Here is a 12,869-nt window from a genome sequence, read left to right as displayed (position 1 = left end):
CCTACTGGGGATGTGCCCACAACCAAGGTACATGCTCTTGACCGGAATCGAACCCGGGACCTTTTAGTCTGCAGGCCAACGCTCTATCCACTGAGCCAAACCGGTTTCGGCTGTAATAAGCACTTTATATCCCATTTCATTCTCACAACAACCCAGCCCCCAGGTGGGTGCCACTCTCTCTCTCTCCTACAGAAGTGAAGACACTTAGGGCCTGATGCCACACTACCAGTTAGCGGCAGAGCCCCCACTGTTAGTCACTGCAGTGGACAACCTCCCGGACACCCCTACAGAAGACCCTCGCCTCTGTCAGGCTCCCCCTCTCCTCCTGTGTGTGCTCAGCTGGGCCTTGAGCAGCAGGCTTACTCTCTGGAATGGGGGAACAAGGCAGAGGCCAGGGCCTTGGCCATGACCTTGAGGTGCCCACAGAGGGTCACGGGACGGTCACGGAGCATCTCCCAGTCTACCTGACCATGTGCTCTTCTCTGCCAGGGAACAGAGAGTGACCGGCACCATCGTCTTCGTCCTGACGGGGATCTCCGTCTTCCTGGCTCCTGTCCTCAAGGTGAGGCCCCTCCCCCTCCCCCAGGACGCTTTCTGCCTGGGAAGCCACTGGCCTGATGCCCCCAAGGTGGGGCAGGGTCCCCCTTGGCCCCTAAAAAGGCAGGATTCTATGAGGTCAAAGAGACGTTTCATCATCATCACTGCTTTCTGGAATAGTGTCATTTATTTCAGCAGCCATTGGCCTCCCTGTTCTATCACCCCTCCCAAGGGCCACCTCACCTTTCTGTGAGACGCCGCCCTTAGAAAGTTCTGCCGAGGCCCATCGCTTAGGCCAGGAGCTTCCCGAGCTGGCTGTGTGTCCACGTCGCTGTGTTTATGGCCTCACGAGAGGCCTCCTGGCTTTAAAACTTGCAGGGAGGCTTCTGTACGTGTCCTCGGGGCCTATTTCCTGCGTCTCTATCCTGCGTGTATTGGGCACATAGTGACTTTTCCCAACACAACACGGTCTGGAGCTCCTCTGCTCCCATCCGTCCCTCCGGAGCAGCTGGAAGAGACGAAATCATCCAATGGGAGTTCCTTCGGAGTGTGTCCTCACTCCGAGATCCTGGGGGTTACCACTTCCGCATGTGAATTTTGGGGACACAGTTCCGCACAGAACACCTGTCAGTGGCCCTTTCCCATAATCATTGCCCACAAAGACTTTGCTGTCTGGAGTTCATCTTAGTTGTAGCTGGCCGTGCCCCCCCCCCCCCCCCCCCCGCCATGAATATCTCAGAATGACCCACCCATTCAGGGTGCCGTGTGAAGAGCAAAAACGGGAGACCCGTGGTGTTCATTGGTTCCTTTGCCGCGGGAAGTATTTCTAGCTTGAGAACTGGTGTTGTTCCTTTACAATTTACCGTGTTTCACAAAACAGCAAACACCTCCCAAGCTGCGTCCAAATGGAATGACGCCTTGGCCCCACAGTTCCTGTCTTTCAGCTCAGATGTCATAGGTTTATGGCATTATGGGTCCAAGCCATGCTTTATGTTCCAAAAAGGAACACAGTCTGATTTCTTTGAAAGAGAGGATGTTTGGCTAGATTTATTGACCTTCTGAAACGGGGTCTGACTGTTGGGCGTGGCACTTTGGTTCTTCCACATCACGTGCTCCAACACGAAAACCCCGGGAGTGAGGCAGAGCAGCCTGGCTCATAGTGAAGAGCCGCAGGAGCAGCTAAAGTGAAAGGAAAGTAAAAACACGGCATAAAGAGACCGTGGGGAAATACCTCAAAAGGCTTCTGAAGAGCCATAATGGTGACTACAGGACAGTCCAATGATATGATGCCGTTGTTGGAAAAGTACTAAGCCATCTACCTGTGAGCACTAGTGGTGAGCTGGTGAGAAGTGGTGGTTGGCATGTCCCCCTTGGCCCCTAAAAAGGCAGGATTCTATGAGGTCAAAGAGACGTTTCATCATCATCACTGCTTTCTGGAATAGTGTCATTTATTTCAGCAGCCATTGGCCTCCCTGTTCTATCACCCCTCCCAGGGGCCACCTCACCTTTCTATTTATTTGTTTCTTCTTGTTTTCTTTCTTCTTGTTTTCTTTCTTTTTTAAATATATCTTTATTGATTCCAGAGAGGAAGGGAGAGACAGAGAGGTAGAAACATCCATGATGAGAGAGAATCATGGGTCGGCTGCCTCCTGCAGGCCTCCCATGAGGGATCGAGTCCACAACTCAGGCGTGTGCCCCAACCAGGAATCGAACCGTGACCTCCTGGTTCATAGGTGGATGGACGCTCAGCCACTGAGCCATGCCGCCGGGCTCCTCTTGTTTTTTTCTTTTTAAAAAAATATATTTTATTGATTTTATACAGAAAGGAAGGGAGAGAGATAGAGAGTTAGAAACATCGATGAGAGAGTCATCGATCAGCTGCCTCTTGCACACCCCCTACTGGGGATATGCCCGCAACCAAGGTACATGCCCTTGAAGGGAATCGAACCCAGGACCCTTCAGTCCCCAAGCCAACGCTCTATCCATTGAGCCAAACCGGTCCCGGCTCCTCTGGTTTGTTTCATGTGCTCGTGTGTGATGAATGGGCTTTGTTAGCAGGTGCAGGTCACTCGCTAAAGACTCCCAGCTCCCTACAAGCTGAGCCTCCGCGCTTTGGGCCTTCCGCTGGGGCTGGAGGCGGGAAGGTGCAGACAGGAATAAGCAGGGGGCTCTCTATGGAGCTTTCCCACGTTCCAGAAGCTACATCTTCAGACCACATGGCGCTCCAGGGCCCGAAGCAGGGGGCCAAGCTGGGGAGCACTGCACACGGGACTGCCCACCCAGCTAGGAAGGCGGCAGAAGCGCCCCAGAGGCCACCGCCTTCCCCAGTGGCACTCTGGCTCCACATCTGCTCTCAGACCCTCCGGTCCTCCACGCCCAGCTCCTTCCGCCCGGGGAAGCCGGGCGGGCGGGCTGCCTCTGTGACTCGGCAGACAACTGCAAACAGAACAGGGCAGCCCACAGCTGGCCCCGGGCAGAGGCTCAGCCCAAAGCTGCTCCCCTCTCGTTTCAGTACATCCCCATGCCCGTGCTGTACGGCGTCTTCCTCTACATGGGCGTGGCCTCCCTGAACGGCATCCAGGTAAGCCCTCCCCTCCCCGGGGTCCACGCTCCGCGTCCAGGTCCGTGTCACCAAGACCCCAAGTGCTCGCTCTCCCAGGTCAATGAAATAATGATGGTAATAATAAGACTACCACTGACTATGTATGTGCCAAGTAAAACAACTATCCCAGGCACTTCACAGTGTTATATAATCAAATCTGTGTAAGGAGGCCCTCTGATACCAATTTTATAAATGAGGAAATAAGAGGCTCAGAATTCAAAACTCAGCAGGTGGGGCTGACTCCAGTGAGCATTTCACTACACCTCTGACTTCTCTAGGGCAACTCACAGAACACTGTTTCATTCTTTATGTGTGTGTGTATATATATATATATATATATATATATATATATATAGAGAGAGAGAGAGAGAGAGAGAGAGAGAGAGAGAGAGAGATTTTAGAGAGGAGGGAGAGAGAGCTTGAAACATCAATGATGAGAATCATTGACCAGTTGCCTCCTGCTCGCCCCCTACTGGAAATGAGCCTGCAACCCGGGGATGTGCCCTGAGAATCAAACCCTGACCTGATCCACAGGTCGACGCTCAACCACTGAGCCACACCGGCTGGGCCTGTTTTGTTCTTCATTTACCATGACATGTCAGGATGTCTTGAATTACTTGTGTTGCAATTAAGTTGCATTTTCTCTGACTGTGGCCGGTCTTCATCTGTGGCCAGTTCCAGGGCCCAGCCCTCCCCTGAGCTCTCGCTGAGTAAGATCTCGCTGTATGTCCTCCTAGACTTCGGTTCTCTCTCTGCGCATGCTTAACGCCTGACCCAGGGCTCCCTTCTCTGAGGCCCCCCACCCGCTGCACAGCGCTCCCCGCTCCCCGGCCCCCAGCAGGGCTCCTGTCCCCGCTGCTGGCTGAGCCTCTGCTCCCTCCCCAGTTCTGGGACCGCTGCAAGCTCTTCCTGATGCCGGCCAAGCACCAGCCGGACCACGCCTTCCTGCGGCACGTGCCCCTGCGCCGGATCCACCTCTTCACGCTGGTGCAGGTCCTCTGCCTGGCCGTGCTCTGGATCCTCAAGTCCACGGTGGCCGCCATCATCTTCCCGGTCATGGTAAGTGAGGCGGGCTGGCTTCCCTCCCGCTGGAGGTCCGCTCTGGCTTTCTCCTCCCCGATGGCCTGACTCCGGTCAGGCAGGCCCAGCACAAGAGTGGAGCTGTGAATGCAGGTGGGTGGGGCGGGGCAGGTGGCGAGGAGGGCCGGGAAGGTGGTCTGTGCGGTGGACAGACGCTGCTGTGGCTCCCACCACCGCTCAGCTCAGGTGAGAGTGCAAAAGCCACCCAGCCGCCCGGCTCTAGGGCAGGTGGCGGAGCTGGGCAGATGTGACTGAGGTCCGCACTGCTGACATTCAAGCCAAGTGCAGAAGTAGATCTTGCTAAATAGAAACCCTTTGCCCTGGCCAGTTTGGCTCAGTGGATAGAGCTTTGGGCCTGTGGACGGAAGGGTCCCAGGTTTGATTCTGGTCAAGGGCATGTGTCTCGGGTGCAGGATCCTCCCCGGCCTTGGCTGGCCTTGTGCAGGGAGCAACCAATCCATGCTTCTCTCACATGGATATTTCTCTGTCTTCTACTCTCCCTAAAACTCAATGGAAGTTATCCTCAGGTGAGGAATAAGGAAGGAAGGAAGGAAGGAAGGAAGGAAGGAAGGAAGGAAAGAAGGGAGGCAACCTTGCTTCATTCAGACTAACTGAATTTGAGAAGCTACCTGGGGGATGAGAAGAGCTAGAATCAGAGATGAAGAACTTCAAAGTCCATGTCATTAACATCACATTTGGGGAAAGGACATGAGAGTTCTGTGGCTGTTCTGGCAAATTTTATGTAAGTTTAAAAGTATTCCAGCCGAAACCGTTTGGCTCAGTGGATAGAGCATCGGCCTGTGGACTCAAGGGTCCCAGGTTCGATTCCGGTCAAGGGCATGTACCTTGGTTGAGGGCACAACCCCAGTGGGGGGTGTGCAGGAGGTGGCCGATCTATGATTCTCTCATCGATGTTTCTAAATCTCTATCCCTGTCTCTTCCTCTCTGTAAAATAACAATAATATATATATATATATATATATATATATATATATATATATATATATATATTAAAGAAGTATTCCAAAAGAATAAAAAGAAAAAAGCCAAAACCATGTTGCCTCTGGCTTCTAGAGAAGCCCAGCACAGGGGAGTGGCCCCAGGTGCTGGTGGCCCCAAAGCCTGCAGGGCTGGAGCCGGGGCCAGAGAAGACAGGAGGGGGATGTGACATGTGCCCTCCTGGAGGGCTCTCTGTAGTGATTTTTGATCCAGGCTTCTCAATAGGGTCTCCCAGCACCCAGCAGTGTGGGATTTGACGCAAGCTTAAGTCTGAGGACCACTGATTTAAAGGATAATTGTAGTTCTCCGACCATGGCTGCCACCTGGCCCCCCGCCTCAGCCACCGCGTGCTCTGTCCCTGAGGGTCACGGGTAGGCGTCGCCACTGAGGAAAGCCAGGCAGGATCCAAGGCGGGCAGTTGGTGAATAACGGTTGTGGGAGCTTTGGGATGGCTCCGAAGACACTGACCAGATGTCCTTGAACATGGCTGCTGAGGGAGAACTGTGCCCAGGTGTGGGGACCTGAGCCTCCGTTTCCTCCCGCCTCTCACTGCAGATCCTGGGCCTCATCATCGTCCGGAGGCTGCTGGACCTCGTCTTCTCCCAGCACGACCTGGCCTGGATCGACAACATCCTCCCAGAGAAGGAGAAGAAGGAGACAGATAAGAAGAAAAAGAGCAGGAAAGGGGTCCATGAGGCCAGTGACAAGGAGGTGGGGAGGATATGAGCCTGGGCCTAGCAGGGGGATGGAAGGGGGGCGGGACTGAGACCCTCCCTCCACATCAGCCAGGGCCAGGGATGGGATGGCCTCTCAGGCAGCCTGCAGCAACCAGTCCAGGATGGGCCGAGGCTTCTGCTTATCTTGGTCTGGGTGCTGAGTGCTTGTCTGTTTCTGTGACGATCATCAGGGTGGGCCAGAGTGAAGGAGCCCCCACCCAGGGAAACGTTGGTCATTATCAACAGCAGTGCAGTCCCCGAAAGGAACAGGGCAAAGCTTGGCTCCATCACAGCGGTGGTTAGGACTGGCCTCCAAAGAATGGAGCAGGTGGTGGAGTGGTTCTGACGGGAGCTCACTAGGAGACTGGACTCTGGGGCAGACAGGAGGGTGAGGACAAGGTCTGCTTAGTCCTGCCCCTAGGGTGTCAGGGCAGGAGGTGGGGAAGAGGCACAGTCCTCACTGAGAGGAGAGGGGCTACCTTTCCCAGATGCCTACACTCGGTTGTCCTGACCACCCCTCCTTTTTCCCATGTCTCCTCCCCATTCCACCCCCCAAACACTTAGGGAGTCAACAGACAAGAAGCCAGTCCAAAATTTATAGTAAGTCACAAATTGCTAGGCAGAAAGATTGTCTAGTTCAAGTGCTCACTACTAAAGGGAAGGGATTCACCCAAGATGGACAGAGCTAAATGCCTTAGAGAGAAGTAAGACAATCACTCCTGACTTTGCATCTGGTCATCTCCAGTATACCCAGCTGCCCATGACCGCTCCCAATACCAGGCCTGGCCCCCCTTCTCCCAGTTTGACCTAAAACCACATCCCCGCATCATCCTTGAATTGTTCTAGCGATCTTGCCTTTTGCAGATCAAAACTCTTCTTACTAAATCCTTGCTGACTGATTGGTGTTGATTCAACCATCTTTTGATGGAAGTGAGGGCCCCAAACTCCCTGGTCAGTACTATACTCTCCTAGGAAGGGAAGAGGCCCATCATTCATTCATGTTTTTCTTTGATGGTTTAAACGATTTTCAGACAGGTTCTAAGAACAAAGAAACCAAGTCGAAGTGCCTTTTAGAGACAAATACTGTTCTTTCAGATTCACTCAATAAATACTTGAATGGCTACCACGTGCCCCGAACTATTCCAGGGTTGGGGGAAAATATCTCTGGATTACATGATATATCCAATGGAAAAGGGGGATTCAATTTACACTAATTCATTTCACACACGTCCTTACACACAACTGAGGTTCACTCCCAGGTGACTGGTCACCTGAACAGTTGAAACCGTTCTGAGTAACGCTCCCGGTAGTTTCATTCTGTCTAGGACAGCGGGCTAACCGTGGGATGCCTCTTGGCGGCAGCCCCTATTTAGTCTGGAGGCAAGGATGGCACTGTGCACACTGTGGATGATGTATTTTCCATCTTGGCCAGAAAGGCAACGCTGTTGTATTGGTGTTCATCAGCTTTTCCCACTGTTTCTCTCCAGCCCCAGTTCCCTCCTCCCTCCGTTATAAAGATTCCCATGGAAAGTGTCCAAATAGACCCCCAAAACGGTATCCACTGCATTGCCAGTAAGTAAAACGCATGGTGTTTCCTCCTTTCTAACCCTCCGCCTCAAGGAACGTCCATCTTGAATTCAGGGAATCCGATGGTCTTAGATGCTAGAGGACCACTGAGCTAGGCAGGACATGTTTCTTGGTGAAGGTTGAGATAACGAAGAGCTCAAATCCAAACTGAGTTGTCCTTTATTTTACGTATTTTTAATATATTTTTATTGATTTCAGAGAGGGAGATAGAATCATCAGAGAACCATTCAAATCAGTTATTGGCTGCCTCCTACATGCCCCACATGGTGGGCGGGGGCAGGGGGGTGTAGAGATTGAGCCCACAACCCAGGCATATTTCCTGACTGGGAATCAAACGTGACCTCCTGGTTCCTAAGCTGATGCTCAATCAGTGAGCCATGCTGGCCCAGTGAGTTGACCTTTAGTGAAATAGGTAGCATGGCACTCGGGAGTGTAACTTGGTTCACAGTAGTTGGGCTTATTCTGTACATAGCAAGCATCTTCTGCCCGCTGACAGGGAGGCTTCCTGGAAGGGAAGATCCTGGGGGATTCTGTTGCTGCCTTTACCCGCTCCTAGCCTCAGCTCCCTATTGGCAGACAGTCCTGTCATTGAGACAAGACAGCTTGAGATCACAACCTGGGTCCAGACCCTGTTGCTCCTAATATAGAGCTTGCCACTGATCCTGCCAGAGCTTCCCATCACACTCATCATCAGAGACTTTCTTTCCCCACTTCCCATCACCCTTTCTCGCTCTTCCCTGGTCCTCCCCATGCCTCCCACCTACCTTACCCGGCTGAGCCTTCTAATGAAGGAACAACTAAACCACCCACCCTAGCGAGGGCCCCGTAACCCTCTAGTGCAGTGTTGGCCCTGGGGCCAGAGAACAGAAAGGAGACGGAATGGGCAAGGGAAGCGCTGGAAAAAGGATCTCCTCTAGTGGAGTCCTCAAATCTGCTCGCCTCTGACGTTTTACTTTTCCTGCCAGGGAAAAGATCTTCCAGTTGGAGTTACTCGTTCTGACTCTTCCTTCAGTGACTCAGAACTTGACCGAAGGTAACGGCCATGACGTGTCCTCCTGGGGTGTTGGATAGGAAACTAAACGGTGGCCAGGAAGGTTGAGGGACTAGGAACTCAGCAAAAGGCCTTTGTTTTGTGGCCTGCCGAGGAGAGAAAGGCTGACAGTCCGGATTAGTGGGTGTCCAGTAACAAAATTGTCCTCTAGACATAAAAACATGATTACAACACACAAAGGTATTCAATTTTAGGGAGGAATTTATCATAAGACATTAGGGAAAGTGAAAATGAAAAGTAAATACTGAAAAACAGAAAACAACATAAGAGGAAAACCAGATGTGGCTTAAGTACTGTATATTATGGAAAGCCAGGATAAGGCAACTCTAAGGGCCCAAGCATCAGGAACCCTAATACTCTGTGCAATCAAATGATAGCATGGTTAACTAGCAGTCGGGGGAGGGTATCAAGGAAAAAGAACTGAATATCAAAGATCAGGGGAGACAAGAACAGGCCAGAAAGCATTCAACACAAGGCGGTTCCTATCTGATCTAAATGAGAGCCCCCCATGCAGAAAGGGGGGCTCCTTGATGGCTGAAAACAAAGGAGGCTCAAAAATGGAAAAGAACAACTCAGAGGCAAACCAGCCTGTCTCGGTTAATACTAGGGAAGGTAGGGCCAGTCCTGCTTACACTGTGCCCCACACTGGACGGAAAGCCCTCAGTACTGGGTCACAGTGAAGGTGTCTGGAGGCAGATAACCCTCCACTTACACGGCACTCTCTCAAGGGTTTGAGGAAACACGTACGGGATCTTCTGAGCTCTAAGTCAGAACTGCTATCACAGGCCCCGCTGAAAGGAATCTCGTCACCAGGACGAGCCTCCCTCACAGCTGGCCGGGGCTGCTCCAGCCCAGGAGTGTCACACGCCCCAGTATTCCCTGCCCGCCTTCTCACCCACCTCCCAGCCAAGGCTCTTCTACCCTTTCCACTGACCTTTACAGAGAAAGGTGTTAGAAGAGCAATCTGTCCGCCCTGACTTACGTTCCCTTTAAAATAGCCTACACCAAATTGAATCTCTGATTGCCCCAATTTCAGTCAGTGGAGAGGAAATTTGGACCAAGATAGGGCATTTCAAAAACGCTGTTAAATTATACAAAGCATGGGACAAATGTGGTAACTGGCAGCGGCACCTCCCAACTGCACTGGTGTTTTACCAAACCCGTGAAGGCGGAGACCACGGAGCAGCAGGAGAAAAAGTGGAGACAAAGGCTCAGCAACATGATCTAATTTAACAAAGGTTAGCATCATAAGCTACCAAGCAGGAAGGCACGTGGACAGGGACGCACAGCCCCCTGTACCAAGAATAATGGACAGCGGTGTAAGGATCGATCTGCCTTACCTGGAGCCCCTGGGAATAGTACACAGGAGTCCACCAGCCACTAGAGTGAGGAAAAGGGGGGAAAAGGGCATTCCAGGCACGAGAACAGACCAGAAATGCCATTTGAAAATGCACACACACACACACACACACACACACACACACTCAGGCCAAAGAACAGTCAAACTGCAAGCGAACAGGAGGGTGAGCACAGGAGCCTGTGCGCCAAGGTGCTCGGTGCTACATCTTGAAGTGGAAAATCACGGAAAGATTAAAGTGGGGAACCACAGACAGGTTTGTGATCCAGACAGTTCGCTCTGGCAGCAATGTGAATAGGTTGAAGCAGGGCAATAGCAGTGTCTATAGCTGAAGGCCAAGCAGGTAGGATACTGCTAGTTGCTGTGATAAGATTTCATAAGACAGAACTACTTGTGTTAGAGCCCTGCTCCGGGGGATGGCATGAAAACCACCAAACACTGGATAAACCACGCTCCCTTTCCTCACTCAGCATCACCTTGCACTTCAAAATTTCCTGTCCTGCTTCACCTGCTTTCAGCTACTCTCAGAGGCCAGTGTTCATGGTGCCGCAGGTGAAGATAGAGATGGAGTCAGACTGTGACTTCACAGACATGGACATGTATGGAAGAGACGCTGTCGGCGAGACCTCCCTCTAGGAGGACACAGTGTCCCAGGGGGCTGGCGGGGGGGGGGGGGGGGGGGGGGAAGGAGGGGGAGAGGGCATGGTCTAGTCTTTATCCTGAGGGCCTGGGCCACAACCCTGAACTTCTCAGAACCCGTTTCCTTATTTACCACAGTCATTATTCCAGTTGATAAAAAACTGGGAATCGTCAATGAAAAGCACTACTTAGGTGCAAAATCTCCTTTCCTTTGTAGTTATGCAATAACTAAAGCAACATGTTATATGTTATTTTAAAATGCAAGTCAGCATAGAAATTTTAACGTTTCTTTTGAAGAAAAAAAAAAAATGCTTACCTCCCAAAACTGTGGTTAAAGGTGCAACAGTCCATTTTTATTGAAAATAGGTGTTTTTTTTTTAAAGTGTCTAGATGATTTTGAAAGAATTATTAAGATACCTGCACTTTAGTAGAGCAAGGCTGAAAAATTCATCTTGTAATTTTTCACATTACAAGGAAACACTTCAAAGTCCTATCTTTCCACTCCATCTCGTTCCATTTGCTAAGGATCATTCAAAAGGCCTGACCTCTCTGCATTACGGGCCTTGCTCCAGCACAGAAGTGTGACTGGGGCTTTCCCAGACCGAAAAGTCTGTTAATAAAAGAACCAACACACTGGAGAGCATAAATATTTTAAAAATAAAAGTTGGTAGAGTAAAACCTCAGATCACATTAAATCAACAAAATGATTCTCTGAATTAACATCACTGATTTTTCATGCCCAGAATCGAATGTCGGGACACGTGGGTAGGTCCTTCCTGCAAGTTTTCAATGGCCCCATCCCAAAGTCAAACTCCCATTCACATCAACATTGCAGTTGGGCAGAGCTGATGTCAAATTTGGAAAGATTATAACTTTGTAATATGAGACTAATGCTTTCAAGGAATGATTGGGAGCAAGTTGGGTGGATTAAAACCCATCATTAATGAAGCAAATCCTTTCCTCAAGGAACAAGATCAGTCTTTATCTTTACTTCATGTTTAGCCAACACCAACCAAGTTTTCATTTAACAACTACTATGTGCCTAATTGCCACAATGCACCTGACTTAAAACAACTAGGATTTGAATCTTTGAGTAAATCACTTTGGCTTGTTACATTTATTCAAGGTGACAAATGCAGGTGCTCTTTCTTAATTCCTACTTTTTAGACAAATGACACAAGATTGTTAACAACTTGAGTCAACAGAACAGTTAAAGGTTTCTGTAATTCCTAAAGCCTCGTAGTGACTGGTCCACAGAAAGCTCTTATTAAATTAAATCTCAGAGCTCCCTTCCAGGGGATACTGCCAAGAGGTAAAACTCTAAACCTGTTACTTCTATAGCAGCTGAATTAGTTCGCTGCCCACTAATCTAGAACCATCACCTGAGTTTAAGTATAAAGTCTTTATCTTCAGCTGAACCTACCCTTAACATCTCACTGTTAGAACTTGGCTGATTTTCAGTAGCACTTTGTCCAAATTGAATTGTAGAGATGTTATGGATTCAGGAGTAAATGTGCTGGATTAATCAAACAAACTGAAAAACCACAATGTTAATTTTTTTGTTCTGTAAATTGATCAGTGTAATTTTCACCTCATATGTCATTTATATTTTGTATATACACGAACATTTTAACATTTTAGCTTTGAACAGGCTGACATGTTACTTCTCCGTGGGTCAGTCCATTTTCCCGCTTGTAACTGCAGTTCAATAAAATATAATCCTGTCTGCTCACCTTCCTCCGTGTTTAATAATTTAGGTAAGTCAGCAGGCATGGCTTATGGACACCAGCTACTCTCACTTACAAAAAAACATCTCTAACAAACTAGCGTCTTCTTTCATCTCCAGAAAATCATCAAAAGAATCAAGGCAGCTGGCAGAGGAACAGGAGGGAATAGGTCAACTCCCCATTGTTCTCCCTTCTCCATCTGCCTCGAGCTGCCTGGAGCCACAGCTGCTTTTGCCTGCGCGAGAGCCAGAATTCCCAGTCCTGGTGGGACCTATCCTAGCCTCAAAACGTGCACCAATACCTTCCAATCTGTCATCAATTACACACACACACACACACACACACACACACACACACACACACGATGAGAAAGAGAGGAGAAACTTGGGAAGCACATCAAGTTGTTTGTAAACAGATCAATGTGTAAATTGAATGCATGGTTTAGAAAATACTCAGAACAACATTAACCACTTACGTGAATCTCACCGATTAAGATCCCGGCTCGGCACAACCTGTTGGAGGTTAAGTGGACTAGGCTGGTCTCTCCACAGCTCTTAGACCACTTTGTGGAAGG

General features: G+C 50.0%; 1 protein-coding gene across 6 annotated transcripts in view; it reads left to right on the top strand.

The window, feature by feature from the left end:
• SLC4A5 (solute carrier family 4 member 5) overlaps positions 1-12,767 on the top strand; it is a 62,015-nt gene extending 49,248 nt beyond the window's left edge. For 3 of the 6 annotated variants that reach the window (XM_084901275.1, XM_084901273.1, XM_084901274.1), the window contains 6 exons: positions 490-562; positions 3,050-3,118; positions 4,025-4,198; positions 5,774-5,929; positions 8,487-8,554; positions 10,400-12,767. In XM_084901275.1, coding sequence (XP_084757401.1) covers positions 490-562; positions 3,050-3,118; positions 4,025-4,198; positions 5,774-5,929; positions 8,487-8,554; positions 10,400-10,565 — 706 coding nt within the window. In that variant the 3' untranslated portion in view covers positions 10,566-12,767. Of the gene's footprint in view, positions 1-489; positions 563-3,049; positions 3,119-4,024; positions 4,199-5,773 lie in introns of all 6 variants that reach the window. The other 3 variants (XM_084901276.1, XM_084901277.1, XR_014796546.1) reach the window with 2 other exon arrangements.
• The last annotated feature ends 102 nt before the right edge of the window (positions 12,768-12,869 follow it).

The sequence above is a fragment of the Pipistrellus hanaki genome (genome assembly GCF_964339955.1).
Source record: "Pipistrellus hanaki genome assembly, chromosome: 12".
Lineage (NCBI taxonomy): Eukaryota > Metazoa > Chordata > Mammalia > Chiroptera > Vespertilionidae > Pipistrellus > Pipistrellus hanaki.
Note: the sequence above shows the minus strand (reverse complement) of the source record. Positions and strands in the feature narration are given on the sequence as shown.